Genomic DNA, 24,536 nt, shown 5'->3' with positions numbered 1-24,536 from the left:
TATTTGTTTTAATTGTTGTACATGACAGTAGAATGCATTTATGCACTTTGATATCCATAGATGGGGTGTAATTTCTCATTTTTCTGAGTGCACATGTTGTAGGATCATATTGGTCAATGCAGTCACAAAATACATAAAGTAATAATGTCTATTTTGTTTTACTATTCTTCCTATCCCCACAACCCTCCTCTCACCTCCCTGTACTTCCTCCTACCTAATCTAAGGTAACTATTCTTCTCTAGTGCCTTGTCTGTTCCTCTTTTTTAAGTGAATTAGCATCTACTTATTAGAAAAAACATTCAGCCTTTGGCTTTGGGGGATTGGCTTATTTCACTTAGTGTGATATTCTCGAACTCCATCCATTTACTGGCAAATGCCATAATTTCATTCTTTTTTAAAGCTGAGTAATGTTCCATTGAATATATATACTACATTTTCTTTATCCATTCATCTATTGGGGGACACCTAGGTTGGTTCCATATTTTAGCTATTATGAACTGAGCTGCTGTAAACATTGACGAGGCTGCATTAGTATAGTATGCTGATTTTAAGTCCTTTGGGTATAAACTGAGGAGTGGGATATCTGGGTCAAATGGTGGTTCCATTCCAAGTTTTCTGAGGAATCTCCTCTATACTTCTTTCCATAGTGGTTGTACTAATTTGCAGTTCCACTAGCAATGTATGAGCATACCTTTTTCCCCACATCCTTGCCAACATTTATTGTTGCCAGTATTCTTGATAATTGCCATTCAGACTGAAGTGTGTAGTGTTTATAATTCAGAAATTTTTCACCCTTTTAAAAAAAACCAGTTGAGCAAGTCTCAAAATAGTCTCTAAGGCAGTACTTCTTATTCTTTAAGATTGCCTGTGAATCTTATTAAACTGCAGATTTTCATCAGTAGATTGAAATGGAGCCTGATGTTCTGTGGTTCTGACCAGCTCTCAGGTGTTATTAGTGTTGCTGGCCCTAGGAAGAGGGCTATAATACATTCTTTGAGATTCACAACCTTTATCACACTATTAGAATCAATATTAATCACTAACTTTTATTTTGCTAACTTTACCTTAATTCTGTGGTACTTTCACAAATTAGCAGCATAAAATTAATCCTAAAATTTAAGGGTACATGTAAGAAAATCTCAACATTTTCCTATTACTATAAAGCCCATTTTCCATTATGTTAACCAGTCTCCTGTAGATAATAAGATTCAGTACTTGAAAATAAAACAGCCAAGAATTTGAAATTTTAGAACTTATTGGGATGATCTATAACTAGTACTTAGAAATGTTGTTTGTTCTCTACCTTGGTTTAAATTGACAGGGTTGATCATCTTCTAGCTTAAGTTAAGAAATATTTGTACAGAGACGTTTCCAACAATTTCCAACAATATCTTGACATTTGGTTATAGGAATGAAATTTTTCTTTTATTCTCAGCTTACTTTATAGTTCTTCTTCTAAGAAGTAGTATGTCTTCGCTTGCTGGATTCCTTTTCTAGTTCATTCCTAACTCTAACCTGATAGCTTTGTGTAGATTGAACTAATCATTTAGAAACACTTTGTTCTGTTCCCTGCATCAAAATCTAATGTGTCTACTTAAGGCATCTTTTTATCATCTACCAGATGAAAACCAAATTCCTTTTAAAGCTCTTAAAGCCCTAGATCTCTCATCCTCCCTTGAATGAACTCTTAAACATATTTTTGACCTATTCACCACCTATTTTCCTATTCTAAATGTCAAGCTAGCAAAGGAATGAAGCCAGGAAAACTGTTTGAGGGACTTTTGTATATCAGGAGCCATAGTCCTAGTTGGTTTTATAAATGTTACTGAATTTAATCCTCATAACCCTAGGAAGTAAGGAAATAACGTGAGGCCTCCCCCTTCTTTTTCCTTTGGTACTGGGGATTGAACCCAGGGGCACTTTACCATGGAGCTGTACCTCTAGTCCTTTTGGGTTTTATTTTGAGACAGTGTCTTGCTAAATTGCTTAGATGACCTCAGACTTGGTAATCTTCCTGTCTTAGCCTCCCAAGTTGCTGGGATTTCAGGTGTGTACCAACACATTCAGCGAAATCAGTCCCATCATACTGAAGATGAAGCAGATTAATAAAACTTGCCTGCACAATCTAGATTGTCATTGACAGAGCTGGAGTTTTAATATATGTCTGCCTTACTTTTCCACAAAAGGTAGCCACGTGGGTCTTTAAAAAGTCAAATAGTTCTTTGTGGGTCAGTTGGGGAAAGATTACATAAGGAGCTTCAAGAAGTAATAACAGATCTTTCCAAAGTATCAGTGATTGATACTAAGTATGTATAGTTGACAACACTGTTGATTTACATAAAGGATTTTTTTTTTAAAGCAACATAGGTTGTCTAAGCCCACTCCAGGTACTTGTCTTATAAATCAGTATTTTCAGAGTTAAAAATAGAAAATAATTAGAAGGATTAATTTATCTTGTTCCTAAGAATAGTCTAATTGATAAATGTGAAATTCTACATTCTTTTCAAGACATGTAAATAAATTATTCTCTGCTACTATTTTTGGAAAGAAAAGGCCATTGAATATATGACCAAGTTAAACCCTGTCATCTCACTCTATCTGGGAAACAATAAAACTGACTGATAAAACTCACACAGCTATACTTGGACCAAGGTCTGTGTCCAGCAGCAGCCTCTCCCATGTATAATCACCTTTCCCTACTGATTTTTGTATCTTTCACATTGTATAATTTGGTCTTTCATATTGGAAGACTTAGTAAAATGTAGGAACCCCAAAAGGCAGAAATTCTTACATAAATCATTCAAACAATGACTTTGCATGATCCCACTAGTTAATTAAGGATACAGTATATAGAAATATTTAAAAAGAGTTTATTATCCTTCTATGAGATGTAAGTCTTGTAAAACTCAAACCTGGACCTTCAACACATAGGGGTTCTGATCTTAGGAAAGGTGACAGTTTTGTCATTGCCATCAAATTGGTGGGGAAACCATTAAATGCTACCTGAAATCTTACTTCTCTAGGACTAGAGTTCAATAGTGAGGATGATGATGTGTCATTCTGAGTCTCTCAGAAGAATTGGAAAAAAAAATCACTTAAAAAGAGGATGGAGCCTGTGGATTTAGCTCAGGGGTAGAGCTTAACTAGCATAAGCAAGGCCTTAAATTTGCTCTCCATTTCTGAAGCAAAAAAAGTTCCTACAATTTGTTAAGATTAAGTGACTTGGCTCACATGGAAGATTGAAAGGGAAGAGGAACAAACCTTTACTGAGCTTGATGAAAACTTGGTTTAGATAACAAAAACTTGAATAAAGTATGTCCTGTATTGTTTAGACCTGAACAAAAGCTAGGACTGCTACTATAAAACAGATACAGACACTGAAAAAAGAGGTCCTGGGAGGAGACATTGCATACTTCGCTAAATAAATAAATATTTTTTCTTTACATTTATAGTTCTGAAATATCCTTAAAGTGGCAGGTACCATTGTCATCCCTAAGTATATAGACCCTTCCTAATTCATCCCTTTTCTGCTTGCTGAGAAGCTAAAAGAACTCTTCTCCAAATCTAAGGCCTATTCTGAGAAAATGACCCTTTCTTACTATGCTAATGATAAGGTAGAATTCCAGTTCTATTACCATATAGTTAAGACACAGGGTGTCATTTCTTAAGGATTTTCTTGGTTATTTGTCATGGGATGACTCAAAAAGTCAGAACTCACATTTAAAATTTTAATAACTACAAATGATTTTGAGATTTTCTTTTGGAAAATGACTCCATTTCTCTCTCCCATTTTAAAAATAATGAGTTCGTAACTATTTAATAATAGAGAACCCTAGCAAAGCAAAGTGGTCTATTTTCTACTTAATTTTGTTTTTGCTGTGCCACATGTTGAATGCAGGACTTCGCACATGCTAGGCAACACTCTGCTGCTGACCTATACCTCCAGCATAGCAGAATTGTAATATGATTTTATTATTGAAAATAAACACTGATAAAACATTTTAGTGTTGTTTTTTTTCCTATATGCTTTAACTACATACATGTACTCTTTTCTTTGTTTTTGTTTTTTTTTCATATGCATGTATTCTGTGTATTCTTTTTAGCAATTAGCTTTATGTTTTACATACTATTGTATAACCTTTTAAAAACTGAATTATGAATGTTTTTCATGCTGTTAAATATTCTAAAATATTAATAGCTGCAAAGTAGTCATCATATGTAAACATTTATTTAACTGATCTCCTATCATTGGACATTTACTGGCCTCCAAATTTTTGCTATTGAAATTGTGTTTCTTTTTCTTTTCTTTTTTTTTTTTAATATTTATTTTTTTAGGTGTAGGTGGACACAACACAATGCCTTTTTTTTTTTTTAATATGGTGCTGAGGATCGGACCCGGGTTCCTGCCCATGCTAGTTGAGCGCTCTACTGCTGAGCCACAACCCCAGCCCCAGAAAATGTGTTTCTAAAGAGAAGTTCATGCACTCTTCTGGCTGTTATTTGGAATAAATTTTTAGGTAGTTTTATTTTTATAGTATTTGTAGTTTTGTTTCACTGAAACAATGAACCTTTGCTGGAAAAATAAAACTAATATTTATTTAAAGTCCATATACCAGTCACTCTGCTAGATGTCTTGTAGTTTTTGTCTTTCATAGACTTTAGCTGTTTTCATCCCCAATTTTATGGGGATACATATATTTTTCAGTAAGTTCTCAATATGGAGGAAATGTTTAGCAAGTAAAAAAAAATTAATGTAGACAATACGTAGTTACTCAAATCATAGGAGAAAATTAAAACCTATAGATGAAGTTTTTAGTTATGTTTTAAAACTGGAGTATTTATTATAATTTGACTTTCAGGGTTTTGTTTTTGTTGTGTTGTACTTTTAAAAAGGGGTTTTAGGCCTAAAAATGATATGTTATTTGACATTCTTAGCTCTAGGAGAAAAAAGTGAGCAAGTCTCTTGTGAATCTTGAATGTTAGTTATATGATTACTGTTTTAGATGCTTAATTTACAAACTGCATTTTAATCTTTAAGTTACAAGTGAGAAATTATTGTCTACTAGGTGGGAATTATTTTTCTTTACTTAAAATTCCAGGCATAACTTTTTCAAATCTTACACTTAAAAAAATTTAAGAGGCAAATTTTGATGAAGAAACGTTGCAAAGGAAGAGTGAGAGCAGTGAGATAATTAGTTATTAGTCCTCATATCTACTCTGTTTTGATAGGGGATTTGTTGGGTTTAGGGCATTGTATTTGTTAATCTAATGCAGTGGTTTGTTTTGTCTCAGTCACATTGATCAGACTACAACATGGCAAGACCCCAGGAAGGCCATGCTATCACAGATGAATGTTCCAGCCCCAACCAGTCCACCAGTGCAGCAGAATTTGATGAACACGCCCTCAGGTGAGGAGACACTTTAATTAGAGCACAAAGAGTAAGGTTTATGCATTGGTAAAATGTGATCTTGAAAATAGTCCTTATTCTTTTAAGGAAACTGGAGCATCATGATGTTAATTTCTATTCAGTTTCATCTAGAGACATTTTATTTCAAAACGTGTGTTGTATGATGGCCTGATTTAGGCATTAATCCATAAGGAGGCCAGTAACTGTAAGCCAGTAGTTACTAAAGTTTTGGTTCTCAAGTGAGTATCTCAGATTTCTAGTTTTGTTAATCATGACATGATTGTGTTTTATTCTGCTGCTCAGACAGATGTCTGGGGTCTTAATAAGCTATGGTATTCCTTTTTTTAAAAAAGGCGGGGGGAGAACACATAAAATTTATTATACATGGCCAACCTCATGGGAATATTAGACTCCACACTATGGTGTTCTTAACCTACCTTTTAATAGATATTTATTCTACCCTGAAAATACCCAGGAGGAAGTAAATTATGGAACACCCCCCCCCACCACCACCACCACCAAGAAAAATCGTTCTTACTCCAGGTCTGGCATGTGTTATTCAACACATCTCTACCTTTTTCACAAAAGATAAACCTGAGAAAAACTCAGATTCAGTTATTTGGTAATTTACTTGAGTCTGCAGGTTTTTTTCCTTCCTCTTATTTTGCAGTTTAGTTGAATCTGCAGTTTTTCTCATATATATTATGGGGAATAGTAATGCCCCTTATGATAGAGAAGAAGATATTAAAGGAAATAATCTAATAATACTTCTTTAGGTACCAAGAATATTACTAAGTATGGAATAGGTACTAAGTGGAAGTTAATTTCTTTACCTTCCCTAATCAGGTACTGTCCGGCAGCCTCTTTTTACTTTTCAGGTAGGTCCAAAACCACAAGCTAGCTTATTATGCACCTTTGTATGTAATAGGGAAAAGTGTTTCTTCCTCTGGCCTGGATTTCTGATCATTTTTTTGTCCCCCACACTTATCTCCATGCTGGGTACTTGGATCAGGGCATAGGTAGCAATAACCAGTGATTAAGTTGACCTTCACCTTTACACCCTAGCCATTGTTTCTATCCAAAAAATTGGCTCTGATACTACCAATAATAGCAACTGCAGTGTAGATTTTTCTCAAATAACAACCTTTGGAAAAGGACTGCTAAGTGTGGGAGAGTAGTCCTATTGGTTGCTGGGGAAGATTCTTTGAGTAGTAGTGCTCATATTCCTGGCTTTTTATTCCTGAAGACAATGCCAGTTTGTGGGAATGTTTCTGCTGTTCCACACTTCTTTTAGTTTGGGTGGATTGAAAACTTGAATTCTGAAAGTTAAAAGCTAAAAATGAACAAGGCAAAATTTGTGATTAAAATTTTCTTATCACAAATTCATTCCTTATTCCTTAATAAAAATTCCTTAAGCCTTTAGTTACTATATAAATATATTTATTTATTCTCAGAATCTGTTTTATATGTGGCATTTAATTTAACTCTTAAAATTTTTAGAGACAAATTTATGCAAGTATTTTTGGTTTTACTTTGTAATTTTTTTTAATTACCAAATTTTCAAATAAAAGTTGTAACATTTGCTTTGTATTTATGATAAAAAAGATGATTCACAAATATTCCTTTAAAAGTATACCATCTAAAATTATACTGAGGAAATTAGTAAAAGATAAAACATTCTGTGTCTTAACAGGGTTTTGATTTTTTTTTTTTTTTAGAACATTGATTTATTTTCTTGTTACATTTTCTGATGTAATAGTATAAGAAAATGGGAGTCTTTATATTCGAAGTTATGTTTTAATCTAGGGTATGTGGGTGTTAAAATAATTACGTATGTTTTATCTCAACTGTGTTATTTTTAAAATGTTTTGTACTCTGCATATAAATTAGTTGACATGCTTACTAAAAGCTGTATTTAGTAAGGAGACAACTTTGCTGGAAATAGTTTCACAAAGTGGTAAGAAACATAACTGTGGGGCTGGGATTGTGGCTTAGTGATGGAGAACTTGCCTAGCCACGTGTGAGGCACTGGATTTGATCCTCAGCACCATGTAAAAAGAAATAAATAAAATAAAGGTATTGTGTCCATCTACAAGGATAACAAAAAAAAATTAAAAAAGAAATACAACTGGAGGGTTAGAAATGACAGGGAAAAAGCATGAAGAGAAGGCTATGGGTAAGGAAAGAATTGAAATGCAAAAAGCCACCTCCATAGACTTGAGCATGTTTAAATAAATGGTGATAAGAGGTATTTATTAATAATAATGATAGTAACAAGTTCTATTTCTATTCCAGGCATTTTGCAAAAGTCACATCGCACTATCTCATTTAGTCCTCATGATGGCTATTTATTAGGTGGTGTTATCACACACTTTTGTATATTAGAAAACTTGAGCCTATGTGTGGTAATGCTTACCTGTAATCACAGTGACTTGGGAGACTGAGGCAGGAGGACTGTAAATTCAAGGTCAGCCTCAACAACTTAGCAAGGCCCTAAACACCTTAGTGAGACCCTGTCTGAAATTAAAAAGGGCTGGGAATGTGGCTTAGTGGTTAAGTAGTACCTGGTTCAATCTTGCTACAAAAAAGAAAAGAAAAAGAAATAACAACAACAAAAAACCTTGAATAATTTTCTCCACATCACACAAGTTTTAAATAACAGAAGCCAGATTCAGATTTTGGTAATGGGCCTCCTGATCCTATGCTCCTTATCTCTGTATGTGAACCATGGATAGGATAAGTAAACCCTTCAGAGAAAGTAGAAGGGGATAGGACCTCATATGTTAGAGGCACTGTTTAAAAATACTAGTAGATGTACTAGGGAAACACTTCTTCAGAAGGTGGGGGAATGTGGGCATGATGTTTACTTAAGAAGGTTGTTTCTAATAAAAAAACACTGTCCTTTAAAGAGGAGAAAATATTTGAAGAGAACACTTGAGGTCATTGCCTTTAATGGAGATAGTCAGATAGCACAGTGAGTTAGGAAAGGAAGAGACTAATTAACATGTTGTGTACCTAACCTAAATAGTAAAAAAAAAAAAAAGTGTCCTAAAAAGATAAAGGAGTCACCAAAAGTTTTGCAATGAAAACGAGGTATTATATTGGATATACATACAGTCATACCTTGTCATTCCTGAGTGATTGGTTCCAAGACCCCTCCCACCTTCCCACCTCATGGATATCAAAATCTGCAGAAGTTCAAGTACAACCTAGGCATATCACCTCCTGTATACTTTCTTTTATTTTATTTATTTTATTTTTTTTAAAGAAAGAGAGAGAGGAGAGAGAGGGAGAGAGAATTTTAATATTTATTTTTTAGTATTTGGCGGACACAACATCTTTGTCTGTATGTGGTGCTGAGGATCGAACCCGGGCCGCACGCATGCCAGGCGAGCGCACTAGTGCTTGAGCCACATCCCCAGCCCCTCCTGTATACTTTAAATCGTACCTAGATTACTTATACCTAGTACAGTGTAAATAGTTGCTAAACTATTGGTTATTAAATAATGACAAGGAAAAAAATTTATACACTTTTAGTACAAATGCATTTTTTTTCCCTCAAAAATTTTTCATCCTTGGCTGTTTGAATTCATAGATGCAGAACTCATGGATAATGGGGCCAACCATATCTGAAAATTCCCAGAATCAAACAAATTTAAGTCAGGATTATTTTGAGTTTTGTCACAAAAATACAAGTGGAGGCATAGCTGTCAAATCAAGTGCTTAGGCTATTGATATATCTGTGTAGTGTAGGCTTTTTCAGAATTATAAGAACTTCTTTGTCATTCTTCCATTTCAGTGGATTTTTAAGAATAATGAGGACCTATGTATGGTATTTATACACTTTGGAATGAGTGTCTCAGAAACTATAATTTTTCCTTAGTGCCAGGGATTGAACCCAGAGCCTTTTATATAATAAGCGTGTGCTCTGCCACTGAGTTATAACCCCCAGCCTCATGGTAGATGTAATTTTGATATATAATCATGGCATTTTGATAAGATTTCAATCTAGGAACTTCTGTTTATCTAGAAAGCAGCCCTGAGGTGTGGTGGATATGTCCTCTCTAGTGAAGCACACAAAAGTTTCCTAAATAGTTTTAAAAAAAAAAAAAGAGATTTTACTCTTGTTCAAGAATTGAGCGCCTTTTGAGATAGGGTCTAGCCAAGTTGCTGAGGCTAGCTTTAAACTTGAAATCATCCTGCCTCTTCACATTTTTATGACTATGTAATTTAACCAAAACTGCCTAGTTTTGCTCTTTTTTTATATGACAGCAGAATGCATTACAATTCATATTATACACATAGAGCACAAGTTTTTCATATCTCTGGTTGTATACAAAGTATATTCACATCATTTGTGTCTTCATACATGTACTTAGGGTAATGATGTCCATCTCATTTCACTATCTTTTTTACCCCTGTGCCCCCTCCCTTCCCCAGCCTCCCTCCCCTTGGTCCTATCTAGAATTCATCTTATCTCCCATGCATCCCCTCCCAGCACCACTATGAATCAGCCTCCTTATATCAGAGAAATCATTCAACCTTTGTTTTTTGGGGGATTGGCTTATTTCACTTAGCCCTAGTTTCCAGTTGGCACCCATTTACTGGCAAATGACATCATTTCATTTTCTTTATGCGGTGTAATATGTAATATTCCAGTGTGTGTGTGTGTGTGTGTGTGTAGAGATCACATTCTCTTTATCCATTCATCTGTTGCAAGGCACCTAGGTTGGTTCCATAGCTTAGCTGTTGTGACTTGAGCTGCTGTAAACATTGATGTGGGCCATTGACTCTTACCAAAGTAGTGGGTTTTTCTTCTGGCTTTCAGAATCATTTTTTTTCTTTCTGGTATAGGCAGTGTAGTATTAAATAAATAGTTTCTTTTACTTAGTCAGAAATTTTCTGATTCTTCTGAAAGTTCTTGGTTATTATAAGATGAAACTTCTAAATCCATATATTATATGGAACAAGACTACACCAAAGTGAAATCAAATAGATATGAAAAAACAAAGCCAGTTCAGTAAAGAGACTGAGACTGTATCCTATTACTTTTCACCTCCTATCTCAAATATCTGTAATGTTTTTTTGAACAACCCCCCTCCCCCAATTCTGGAAATTCACATAAAATAAGAAAAGATGGTAAGTGGGTAGCTCAGTGGTAGAGTTCTTGCCTAACATGTGAGGGTTTAATTCCAACACTGAGAGAAATGAGGGAAGTGAGAAGGAAAATAATAAAAGCTAAATAATAATCAGTATAACCAGTCCTATAAAAACTTGGTTCATTTGCATTTGATTTATTTGATAATTGAGTTCCTGGAAGATGGTTGGTAATAAAGGATCAGCCATCATTTTTCCTATTTAAAAATGTAGGTCAGTCCATTCCCCCCCCCCCTTTTTTTTTGGTACTGGGAATTGAACTTCGGGGCACTCGACCACTGAGCCACATCCCCAGACCTATTTTGTATTTTACTTAGAGACAGGGTCTGAGTTGCTTAGTTGCCTCACTTTTGTTAAAGTTGGCTTTGAACTCTTCATCCTCCTGTCTCAGCCTCCCGAACTGCTGGGATCATATTTCATTTTAATAAAAGTTCAAACAGTCATATACAGAGAATATGAAGTTTTTTTTAAAAATCTTTTTGTAAAATAGAAAAAGCAATACAATGATAATGCCCAATCAAGTTGCTGATGGCATTAGATTTTCTCTAGTATAGGAGTTCTGAAGTCTTTGTTGGCCAGTGATGGCCAACCGGTGATACTTTGAAATCACGGATCTTGATTTAGTACATAAGCATGCCACTCATGTCAGAGTAGCAGGTATCTTCTAGTTTATTCTGGTGGCAAGAGCTTTTAAATTTCTCTCCTGGGGATCACTCTTTATGTTACCTGATTCCAGGTATTTTTAGAGTATTAATTTCTTTCTTCCTTCTTTAAAGAAACCCGAATTAGTTGAGGTGGGTGTATGTAGAATTATCAGTAATTTTTTACAGTGTTGCATTTTTTTAAAAGATCACTTTAATTTGAGAATCATGACATCCAAAATAACACTCAAGTGTTTGGGGAATACTGTTTGTATGCTGAATTAGATACTTAAATATTTCAGGTAAGGTGATTCTTTCCTTTCTGCTTTTTTTTTTAGAAATTAGCTTCTAAAGCAAGAGGAAAAAAAGAGAAACTCAATATTATTGGTGTCTTGACCTGATCTTGGAGCACATATACTTAGTATTTTTTTATGTAGTGGAAGTCTTTAAAAGTTTATTATTATTCTGAAAGTTATTAAGTTTTTAGTAGAAGCACTGAGTCTGATAATAAATATATTAACATCTGCTATTTTTACCAGGAAAACTAATTTAGAAGAATAAGAGGATGCGCTGTATAAGGAAAAAATTTTAGATGTATGAATGTCATTGCTACTAAATAATTCTCTTAGTAAAATGAGTTAATAGGACTTAAAAATACAAATGTATATGTTCAACTTTTCTTCAGTGATTATTTTTATATTTTTTGAAACTTTGCTCAGCTTTACAGTGAGTGAAAAAGATTAAATTATTTACATTTAAGAGCAAGATCAAATTCCTGTTTTATTTCTTCTCTTGATAAATGTTAGACTATTATTTTTGTCTTTCCCACTGATTTCTAAATCCTGGTTACTCAATTGCTACAATAATTTTGTGACTCATAGGAGGAATATTTGTGTGAAAGATTGAGATGCTAATTCTTTTAAAATGATGTCCATATACTACCATATATAGGCAGCATAAGTGAAATGGAGTAAATCCTGCAACAATAGATTATTCTAAAATAATACTTCCTTTTAGCATTAAAGAGGCTGATAAGGCACTGAAACTTCCTTTTTAAGTTAAGATTTTAATGAAAGATGATTGTTGTATTTGAGCAGTCTAAACAGTTACTCTGGAACTCAAGAGAAAAAGCTCCTTTGACTAAAACTTGATTTATAAACTGCTCTTACTTCAATAAATGCATTTATTGCCCCATGTTTGACTTATTGAAGCCACAAAAAAGGTAGTGATAATATTTATAAAGTTCTTCAAATTTGTATATGACAGTTTCTTCCATTGTGTCTGCCTCATAACTTTAGTAGTATGGACAGAACTTTATGAGGAATTGTTCAGGGCTTACATGGTAAAGCACATGAATTTCAGATATTTTTATTTTTTATTTTATTTTTTTAAAATTTTTTTCTATTGGTTGTTCAAAACATTACAAAGCTCTTGACATATCATATTTCATACATTAGATTCAAGTGGGGTATGAACTCCCATTTTTACCCCAAATACAGATTGCAGAATCACATCGGTTACACATCCACATTTTTACATAATGCCATATGAGTAACTGTTGTATTCTGCTACCTTTCCTATCCTCTACTATCCCCCCTCCCCTCCCCTCCCATCTTCTCTCTCTACCCCATCTACTGTAATTCATTTCTCTCCTTGTTTTTTTTTTCCCATTCCTCTCACAACCTCTTATATGTAATTTTGTATAACAACAAGGGTCTCCTTCCATTTCCATGCAATTTCCCTTTTCTCTCCCTTTCCCTCCCACCTCATGTCTCTGTTTAATGTTAATCTTTTCCTCCTGCTCTGTTCTTAGTTGCTCTCATTATATCAAAGAAGACATTTGGCATTTGTTTTTTAGGGATTGGCTAGCTTCACTTAGCATAATCTGCTCTAATGCCATCCATTTCCCTGCAAATTCCATGATTTTGTCATTTGTTAGTGCAGAGTAATACTCCATTGTGTACAAATGCCACATTTTTTTTAATCCATTCCTCTATTGAAGGGCATCTGGGTTGGTTCCACAGTCTAGCTATTGTGAATTATGCTGCTATGAACATCGATGTGGCAGTATCCCTGTAGTACGCTCTTTTAAGGTCTTCAGGGAATAGTCTGAGAAGGGCAATAGCTGGGTCAAATGGTGGTTCCATTCCCAGCTTTCCCAGGAATCTCCATACTGCTTTCCAAATTGGCCGCACCAATTTGCAGTCCCACCAGCAATGTACAAGAGTACCCTTTTCCCCACATCCTCGCCACACTTGTTATTGTTTGACTTCATAATGGCTGCCAATCTTACTGGAGTGAGATGGTATCTTATGGTGGGTTTGATTTGCATTTCTCTGACTGCTAGAGATGGTGAGCATTTTTTCATGTACTTGTTGATTGATTGTATGTCCTCCTCTGAGAAGTGTCTGTTCAGGTCCTTGGCCCATTTGTTGATTGGATTATTTGTTAATCTTATTGTTTGATTTTTTGAGTTCTTTGTATACTCTGGATATTAGGGCTCTATCTGAAGTGTGAGGAGTAAAAGTTTGTTCCCATGATGTAGGCTCCCTATTTACCTCTCTTATTGTTTCTCTTGCTGAAAAAAACTTTTCAGTTTGAGTAAGTCCCATTTGTTGATTCTTGTTATTAACTCTTGTGCTATGGGTGTCCTATTAAGGAATTTGGAGCCCGACCCCACAATATGTAGATCGGAGCCAACTTTTTTTCTATCAGGCGCAGAGTCTCTGATTTGATATCAAGCTCCTTGATCCATTTTTTTTTTTTAAGAGAGAGTGGAGAGAGAGAGAATTTTTTAATATTTATTTTTTAGTTTTTCGGCAGGCACAACATCTTTGTTTGTATGTGGTGCTGAGGATCGAACCCGGGCCACACGCATGCCAGGCGAGCGCGCTACCGCTTGAGCCACATCCCCAGCCCTCCTTGATCCATTTTGAGTTAACTTTTGTGCATGGCGAGAGAAGGGGATTCAGTTTCATTTTGTTGCATATGGATTTCCAGTTTTCCCAACACCATTTGTTGAAGATGCTATCCTTTCTCCATTGCATGCTTTTAGCCCCTTTATCAAATATAAGGTAGTTGTAACTTTGTGGATTAGTCTCTGTGTCCTCTATTCTGTACCATTGGTCCACCTGCCTGTTTTGGTACCAGTACCATGCTGTTTTTGTTACTATTGCTCTGTATAATAGTTTGAAATCTGGTATCGCTATGTTGCCTGATTCACACTTCCTGCTTAGAGTTGCTTTTGCTATTCTAGGTCCTTTATTTTTCCATATGAATTTCATGATTGCCTTATCTATTTCTCCAAGAAATGCCATTGGGATTTTGATTGGCATTGCATTAAACCTATAGAGAACTTTGGGTAATATCGCCATTTTGATGGTGTCAGTTCTCCCTGAACAGGGTACATTTTTCCATCTTCTAAGATCTTCTTCCATTTCTGTCTTTAGGGTTCTGTAGTTTTCATTTTATAAGTCTTTCACCTCTTTTGTTAGGTTGATTCCCAAGTATTTTATTTTTTTTTGAGGATATTGTGAATGGGGTGTTTTTCCTCATTTCCATTTCAGAAGTTTTGTCGCTGATATACAGGAATGCCTTTGATTTATTCGTGTTGATTTTATATCCTGCCACTTTGCTGAATTCATTTATTAGTTCTAGTAGTTTCTTTTGGGTCTTTTAGGTATAGAATCATGTCATCTGCAAATAGTGATAATTTAAGTTCTTCTTTTCCTATTTTTATGCCTTCAGTTTCTTTTGTCTAATTGCTCTGGCCAGTGTTTCAAGAACTATATTGAATAGAAGTGGTGATAGAGAGCATCCCTGTCTTGTTCCAGATTTTAGAGGGAATGCCTTCAATTTTTCTCCATTCAGAATGATGCTAGCCTGAGGCTTAGCATAGATAGCTTTTGCAATGTTGAGGTAAGTTCCTGTTATCCCTAGTTTTTCTAATGTTTTGAACATAAAGGGATGCTGTACTTTGTCGAATGCTTTTTCTGCATCTATCGAGATGATCATATGGTTCTTATCTTTGAGTCTATTGATGTGGTGAATAACATTTATTGATTTCCGTATATTGAACCAGCCTTGCATCCCAGGGATGAATCCTACTTGATCATGGTGCACAATTTTTTTGTTTATAATCTCTATCTCCTGATAAAGCTTATTTGCTTCTTTTATCTGTTTATGTAATTCATTTTCAATGTATTCTTTCACTGTTTGAATTTGCTGTCTCATATCCTCTTTAAGATTCCATTCCATCTGTCTATGGTATTCCTTGAGTTCTTTATTTGGCCATTTTTCTGATGCCTCTAGGTCCTCCTGAATATTTAGGCTGTTTGTACTCCTTTTCTTCTTTGCTTTTTCATGCTGCTCATGTTACTTCTTGTTCTGTTTGACTGCTGAGTTACTGTTTACTCCTATAAATTTATTTGATGCTTGGGAGGAAAGGTATTAGAAGGGAAGGGAAGAAGTCACTAAAGAGAATGAGAGTAAGCAGGTAGAATTCAAGGAAGGGGGAATAAGGAAATTGAAAAGAAATGAGAAGACAAAAGAAAAAAATATAGAAATCAAAAAGAAAAAAAAATTTTAAATAAAAAATTAAAATTAAAAAAATATTTTAAAAAATTAAAAATGAAAATGAAAAAAAATACCCAAATTTAAAAAAATGTAATAAATGCAGTCTTAGAGTTTGATTAACTTCTCTTCCAGTAGGTGGAGCTGTGCCCACCGGGCCAAGCTTCCCTCTCCATACGCGGGAACCAATCACTGTGCAGCATCTCCTCCTCCCAGACTGGGCAGGTCTCCAATCCTGAGTGCCTAGGGCCCTCTCTTGTGTCTAGTCACTTCCCCACTTTTCCTCAAGCCAGGCTCTGCTCACCGGTGATGTTCACCACAATACTGGCTACACGCCAGGTCTGCTGCTCCCGGGAGCCCTATTTTCTTGAACGACTGGGCACACTCTCCCCGTTTGCCATTCCCTCAGACCCTAAGTTTGTGGAGCTTGGTGCTGAGAACCCTCAGTGCATTTTGCTTGCCCTCCAGTAGCCACGCCCCCGGTAGCTAGTGCAAGAGACCTCAGTTGTCAGCACTGGTGGGAGCGGTAGCCAGGGGTTCCGCACCACAGGTCCCACACCACTCCTGATTCCCTGGGTCTGACTATCGCGCTCACGGGAGAGCTGGGAGGGACCCTTAAGGTTTCCCCGCTGTGTGGAGTGGGGGGCTAGGGGGTTACACACCTGTCCCCACCGGTTTCAATGAAGTTATCTCCTCCACCGCATTCTGGTGATGTCAGTTCTCTGCCATGGTGGTATCCCATGCAAATGGCGACAGTTCGTTCCCTTTGCCAGGTGACCAATGCAACGGGTGGGTCCTGATTGGCTCTCCCAAGCCCCGTCTCAATCCTGTGGCCAATGCCTATGAAGGCTCGGTTGGTATTAACCTCCGCAGGTTCAGAAGGGCTGACCAGTTGTTTCAGCGGGATCATTTAGTGCTGAGTCACAGTTGTTTGTCTGCGAGATGCAGGTGAATGGGAGCTTGAATTCAGCCGATCCAGCTTGGTGTGTGTTCTGAGAGGCCCAGACTGTTCGCCCCAGATCCACGTCAGCTCAGCATTGCCTAGTGATCCTGAGCAAATAGCATTTAGACGGTTTACGACTCCCTATGCCCGCGCAGCTGAAGAGGTGAGAGACTTGATCTCTCCGCGCCTGCCGCCATATTGGATCTCAAGCTCTGAATTTCAGATATTTATGTTTGTGGAAGACTTTTGTGAACAAAACCCCAGAAGAATCAGGTGATTATAATTTTAGTCCCCTTTGAAAGTCACAACTCTACACATCCTAAAGTATTATAAACTGACCTGGCTGTAGTTTTGATAAATGTTGCCATCTTTGTCCTGAGCAACTGTGCAAAAATTTGAATACCCACTGGGGAGTGTGAAAAGACAAATTTTGGCGGGGGTTGGGGAGGGGGTCGGGGAGGTGGGAGGATAAGGTATTGAACTAAGGGACACTTAACCACTGAGCCACATCCCAGACCTTTTTATGTCTTGAGGCAGGGTCTTGCTAATTTGCTTAAAGCCTTGCTAAGTTGCAGAGACTGGCTTTAAACTCAAGATCCTCCTGCCTCAAGCCTATAGAGCCACTGTGATTACAGGTACGGACCACAGCGCCCGGCTGAAAAGACAAATTCTTCTGTATTCTAGGGCAGAATGATAAATTGTTCCTGTAATACTACTTCATGACCTCTAGTTAAACTCACTGTAGAAGAGTTAGCATAGGGGTTGGGGTTGTGGCTCAAGTGGTAGCGCGCTCGCTCGCCTGGCATGTGTGCGGCCCAGGTTGGATCCTCAGCACCACATATGAACAAAGATGTTGTGTCTGCCGAATACTAAAAAATAAATATTTAAAAATTCTCTCTCTCTCTCTCTCTCTCTCTCTCTCTCTGTCTCTGTCTCTGTCTCTCTCACTCACTCTCTCTTTAGAAAACAAAAAAAGAGCGTAAGACAATATATAATAAGAACCTAAGAAATCAAAGCAAATGAAGTTTCAGTTCACAGTTGGGGAAGAGCCTTAGTAGTAGGACAGAATTGAGAAAAGCTTCACAAAAATACTACATGAGAATAGAGTAGAATTTCAGGGAATGAAGAATGTTGAAGGCCAGTAGGAGAGGGTATATCAATGACACTGGTAGGTGCTGGAAAGACAGGAGTAAACAAGCTATGTTGCTGGAAGGACTGAGGCTGAATGATGACTAAATAGCTAAAGCGATGGAATCATCTTACCAAAGATAAGGTACCTGATGCAGAAGGAGAGGGAACTATGTCAACCAGGTTAATGAGGAGTAAGTGGCAGTCATACCAGCAAGGGATAAATAGGTATTAATTACGCAAAAAAAAAAACTGCATTATTGAAAGTCCAGGAGGGAAGAGAGGAGAAATTTGTCTAACTGAAAGAAGACTGAGTGAGGATGGATGTAAAATGATAATGGAGGAATAGAATCTGAACTGTTGGATGTTTTCAGTATTTATACAGTGTTATAAAGACTACAAACGATAAACAACTTAAGATTTGAGAATTTTTCCTTTGAAAGTTTTATTTGAGGGACAAATGTAAGTGATGTTTTAAGTAAAACTTAAAATATTGGAATGTGTTTTGTGAAAGTGTCAGTATCTAGTTGGTAGAAAGGCCTAGTGTTGACCCTGTGAGAGGCCTTTTAAAGATAAGGGAATCATCTATATAAATATGATAGAAGCCATGGGATTTTATGAAACTTTCAGGAAAAGGACATGCTTAAACAATTTATTTTATTTTTGGTACTGGGGATTGAACCCAGGGACGCTTAACTACTGAGCCAATTCTCCAATCCTTCTCATTTTTTGAGACAGGGTCTCGCTAAGTTGCTTAGAGCCTGTAGGTTGCTGAGGCTGGCCTTGCTCTTGTGATCCTCCTGCCTTAGCCTCCTGAGTCACTAGAATTACAGGCATATGCTACCATGCCTGGCTGGGGGGCGGAAAAAAAACAAAAAACAACTTTTGGTTGCTGTTTATCATACAGTGTTCTGGAGAGCTAGACTGTCAAGTTTCTGCCACTTAAACTAATTTACTGAGTGATCTTGGGCAAGCTAATTTTTTGCCTTAGTTTCATCATCTGTAAAGTGAGGATGATAATTGTACCTATGTCATGTGGTTGTTAAATGAATTACTATTTGCTATCAAAGAATTTAGATAAGTGTCTTGTGTATTGTAAGAACAGTCTGTGACATCAAAAATACAAGAGACTTGAATTTCAAAACCAAAACTGGCAAGAATTTTAGGATTAGGTTCCTTTAAAGGATCACAAAATCTACTTTCTAAGGAAACAACTGTGTGATAGCCCTATACTTTGAACTATTCATCATTAGTGTCCTGGGTGACTTCTTTATTCCTGAATTGTGGAGCAGTCATAAGGAGAGGTTGATCATTTAACTTGTGGTAGAGTTAATCAAGACTTCCTTGTTTGGTTAGACATTACAAATGGTTTTAGTAACTCATTACTAATGCAAGAGAATCCTTAGGCGAGAGCAGGAAGTTAATATTGAGTCATCAGCAGAATAATGACAGTATTTTATTTGTTTTTAAAATATTACAGGAAGTAGTATTTGTTACAGTAGATAAGTTACTTATCAAGCAGTACTAGTAAATCTCACATAAAAATTTTATTTTCCCCCAGGATAAATAATTCTAATTTTGTATTATTCTAATATCTTTTTAAAAAAATTTTATAGTTGTAGATGGACAGCATGCCTTTAATTAATTTTTATGTAGTGCTAAGGATCAAACCCATTGCCTCACCCATGCTAGGCAAGTTCTCTGCCACTGAGCTACAGCCCCAGCCCATCTAATGTCTTTGTTTATCCTAATTCAGATTTCCTATCCTTTTTACATCTCATGAAAATGTTGGCCTCTTTTCCCCTCCCCTCCAGATATAAGACTTCGCCTCTTCTGTCTTATCTGGAGGTTGTCCATGAATTTGAGGGAATTGTTATTAACCTTTAGTAATACTAATCCTCCTTAAATATTACCCATTCAACCCTTTATTGGTTGAAATGTTGAAAAATTTTCTAGCCTATTTTTTTTAATATATATATATATTTTTAGTTGTAGATGGATATAATATCTTTGTGTGGTTGTGAGGAATAAAACCCAGTGCCTCACACGTGCTGGGTAAGCACTTTACCACTGAGCTACAACCCTGGCCCTCTAGTCTGTTAGTCATCATGCATACTAAGTGAAACACTGTACCTTACTTGTTGCTTATTTTGTCCCCTTCACACACACTGTCCTCCTCAATGTGTGTGTCCCCTACCTGGAATGTTCATGACCCAGATCATTCTGTTTTGGATTTGCATTGCATTCAGAGTAAAGCTTAAAGATCACCTGCTCATTGCTGCTCATCCTGATCTGCATTTCTAAAACATGTATGTTGTGTCCACCCACATTTATGCTGCCTTTCCTTTTTTTTCCCTTTCCTGTGCTTATCATTTGTTAACATTGTACTATATGTTGTAGAATGTGTTTTCTTGGCTAGAACAGAAAATCGGGACTATTTTGTTTATTTCTGTTATCATTGGGGCATGGAACAATGCTTGATTATATAGTAGAAGCTTAATAAATACTTATTGTATTAAAGGATTTGCTATATCCCTATACCTTTGGTTTTATTGTCACCAAATAATAGAGAAATTGGAATTAGAAAAATAAAACAGAATATCTTGTTCCACATAAATAAAGGATTTTAACTGAATTTCATTTTGATTATGTTCATGTCAGCCATCATTCCCATTCTTTCTAAGTAATATTCACTATACTGGATATGATGGAAAAATGCATGTGTATGCTTTTGTGTTCAAGAATTTCAATCATGGGGGGAAAAAACCCACATATAATGAAATAATACTGTATGATAAATGCTATGACCTTGCATAAATAAAGTGATCTCTTAACAAAAAGAAAGGGCTCTTTGCTTTACATTGAGAAAGTAGAGTTCTTAATTAAAAATTATTTGAATTTAAGTGGCCAGTAATAATTCCCATGGGTCATGTCAGTTCTTAGGTTGAGATGCCTACTTCTCGTTTCTATCTGGTCACTAGAAGACAGATGAGAAATTAATTTTGGTCTTCTCCTCCACAGTTCTACTTTGGGTCATTCTAATATTAAAAAAAAAAATTCACAATGATCCTTCTAAATTGTCTTCTGATAAGTTGGAAGCCATTTGCCTCGTATAACTCTAGCAGACTTGGCTATGTGCTGCCCATGGTGCCTAAAAATGAACAGATGTAATTGTATATAAGTTGAATAGATTCAAGAAGCAGTTATGTTCAAGCTAAAGAATGCTAAGCAGTTATTTTAAGTCAGTAATTATCATAGTGTGTTTCCTAGACCAGCAGCATCACCATCATCTGGGAATTTTCAGGTCCAATTCCTGACCCACGGATCAGAAACTGTAGGAGTGAGACTCAGCAGCATGTGTTTTAGTGAAGTGTCCAGTGATCCTGATACATAGTAATGCTTGAAGGCCATTGTTTTAGATCATTTTTTGGTAAATAAAATTTTGCCACTTAAATTTACTTCATTTTATATATTGCATATTGGAAAAGTTATGTTTTTTAATTGACATTTAAGGTTTGAAGATTTTTCTTTTCAATTTTCCATTTTAATTCTTCTACTAAATACTCAATTGTGGTGCAAAATATTTAAAGGTTATTTTTTCTAATCTATACCTTGCCTTTTACCAGAGGTGTTTCTTTAATATAAAGAAAGCACTATGCAAATGCACCAAATAGACTTTTCTCACAAAAGAAATACAATGACTTACAAATACATGAAAAAATTTCAAAATCCTTAGGGATCAAGGGAATGCAAATAAAAAACTATACTGAGATTCATCTCATTCCAGTTAGAATGGCTGTTATCAAAAACACAAATGATAAATGCTATCGAGGATTTGGGGAAAAGGAACACTCATACATTGTTGGTGAGTCTGAAAATTAGTACAGCCACTTTGGAAGGCAGTCTGGAAATTCCTCAAAAGACTAGGAATGGAACCATTATATGACCTAGTTATCCCACTCCTTGGTATTTGTCTAGAAGAGCTAAAACCACCATAGTATAGTGATACACAGCAACACAATTCATAGTAGGCAGGTTATGGAACCAGCTGTAGGTACCTGTCAACAAATAGATAAAGAAAATATAAATATAGTTATATGTATACAATAAAATTTTACTTAGCCATAAAGAATCAAAGTATAACATTTGCTGATAAATGAGTACTATCTGAAAAAAGCCAGACTCAGTCAAAGGTCAAATGTTTTCTGTCATGCAAAGAGAGAGAAATAGGATTTTTTTTAAATAAGGGGGTTCTCATGAAAATAGAAGGGAGAACAGTGGAGGGGGTCAAGGGAAAGAGAAGGAGAAGGGTGGGAAAAGATAGGACCTCTAGAGTGATGTTGACCAAACAATGCTATATATGCATTTATGAATATATCCATGGTGAGTTCCACTTTTACCTTTAACTATATTGCACCATTAAAAAAAAAAAAAACTAAATAGAAGCAAGGCTAACAGTAATGGAAACGGATCGGGGAGAGAAGAGGAGAGGGCAATGGGATATACTAGGGTTTGAAAAGAAGCAAATTATGTTATGCATTTATGAATATGTCAAAATGAATCTGATTTTTTATAATAATTATGTACCAGTGAAAATATTCTTTTTAAAAAGCACCCCATCTTGGGCCTCCTCTTTCTACATAACATTCTGGTTTTATCCAGAAAGTTTTAAAGATATAAATAGACATAAGTGACTATATGAAGTGTTCTTTTCTGCATGCCGTGCACATATTGTGTGTGTGTATATATGTGTATTTCATGATAGTAGGGATTGAATCCAGAACCTTGTGCATGGTAGGCAAGTGCCTTGCCACTGAGCTGTATCCCCTGCCCTTAGCACACATATTTTGATATACATTTGAGTGCTTATGAAGTGATTAGTATAACTATTCTAATTGATATGCTCATTATTTAATTCTTTAATACAAAATATAGAGAGAAAATAGACAATAGTGATTACACTATTGATTTTCGTAGGATCGCCTCCTTTATAGGTTCAAAATTTTTTCATTCAGGTTATTCATGATTATTTACATTATACTCTTCAAGAATAGTATTTGTGTATTTCCTGAATTTAACTTTTTAATTCTACCATTTTAGTGGGATTTTAAAAATTTTTATTTATTTTTATTTTTTATTTTTTGGTTCCGGGAATTGAACTTGGGCACTCGACTACTGAGTGATGTCCCCAGTCCTATTTTGTATTTTATTTAGAAACAGGGTTTCACTGAGTGGTTTAGCGCCTCACTGTTCCTGAGGCTGGTTTTGAACTTGAAGGTTTCCTGCCTCAGTCTCCTGGGCCACTGGGATTACAGGTGTGCACCACTACCTGGCTTTTTAGAATTTCTGTGTGTGTGTCTGTTAGGCATCAAACCCAGGGTTTTATACTTGGTGGGCAAGCACTTTGCCACTGAGCCACATTGCCAGCCCTCGTTTTTATTGAAATTAATACTTCATGATTAAAACTTGGGAGTAAATGGGATAAATTCACTCTTTCACTTTTAGAGTTTAATTTTAGAAGGAAACACTAGCATAAAATAAATTTTGGGGGAAGATATTTATATCTTTAGGACAGTACATTGTATAGGTTAAAAATAAATTGAGACTATTTCAGATGTCAGTATGTTCATCTGTATAAAGGGACAAAAACAGAACCTAATAAATCTGGATTTTTTTTTAACATGTTAAAATTAAAACCATATAATACTGACAAAACACTAGGCAAAACAGTAGAACACAATAGAAAGCCCAGAAACAAACTCAAATGAGGGCAAGAATTTGGTATATGATTTTCTTTTTAATCCCCCCCCATAGCTTTATTGAGGTAAAATTGAAGTACAAGAAAATGAACATTTAAAAAAAAAAAAAAAACTATTTTTTAGTTGTGGTTGGACACAATACCACTATTTATTTATTTATTTTTATGTGGTGCTGAGGATTGAACCCAGGACCTCACATGTGCTAGGCAAGTGCTCTACCACTAAGCCACAACCCCAGCCCTAAAATGCATCTTTTTGAAGTATGCACTCTGATTAATTTTGACATGTATGTAACCAATACAGTCAATATAAAAAGAATTTCCATTCCTTTTTTAAAAATTTGAAATCATGCAGACTCTGTTTCCTGCATGATTTATTACATTAGATATCAATCACCTTAAGATACATAGAACCCCACCCCCACATTTCAAAATTAAATGGTATACTTATAAATATCTCAAGCCAAGGAAGAAAGTACAAGAAACGTAAATAAAAAGTGCTTTGAACTAGTGATAATATAAGCTTAAAATATCAGCAACTCCGGGATGAAACAGTACTAGATGAACATTTGTAACTTAAAGTACTTGTATCAGAAAGAAGCTAGAATAAAAATTACTTTCAAGTTATATAGTAGGAAGGAGAAAATAAGCATAGGAGCAGATATATATGAAATAGAGAAGAAATAATACAGCTAAAATTTAATAAAAATCAAGTCTAATCAAGAAAAAAGAAGGAAAACAAATGTTAATATCAATGGAAAAAGAGATCAAAATAACCCTACAGATGCTAAAAATATATTAAGGTAATATTACAATTGTATGCCAACATATGTGACAGCTTACATAACATGGTCTGTATTAGAGAAAGATCCCTGTGCTATTGAGAAGAAAGTGTATTCAGTCATTGATGGATGAAATATTCTATGTGT

General features: G+C 35.7%; 1 protein-coding gene across 8 annotated transcripts in view; it reads left to right on the top strand.

Moving 5' to 3' along the window:
* The window catches only part of Yap1 (Yes1 associated transcriptional regulator), a 111,308-nt gene that overhangs the window by 42,353 nt on the left and 44,419 nt on the right, over positions 1 to 24,536 (top strand). For all 8 annotated transcript variants that reach the window (XM_076846483.2, XM_076846485.2, XM_076846480.2 and 5 more), the window contains exon 3: positions 5,293 to 5,408. In XM_076846483.2, coding sequence (XP_076702598.1) covers positions 5,293 to 5,408 — 116 coding nt within the window. The remainder of the gene's footprint in view (positions 1 to 5,292; positions 5,409 to 24,536) is intronic.

The sequence above is a fragment of the Callospermophilus lateralis genome, chromosome 2 (genome assembly GCF_048772815.1).
Source record: "Callospermophilus lateralis isolate mCalLat2 chromosome 2, mCalLat2.hap1, whole genome shotgun sequence".
NCBI classification, from domain to species: Eukaryota; Metazoa; Chordata; class Mammalia; order Rodentia; family Sciuridae; genus Callospermophilus; species Callospermophilus lateralis.
Note: the sequence above shows the minus strand (reverse complement) of the source record. Positions and strands in the feature narration are given on the sequence as shown.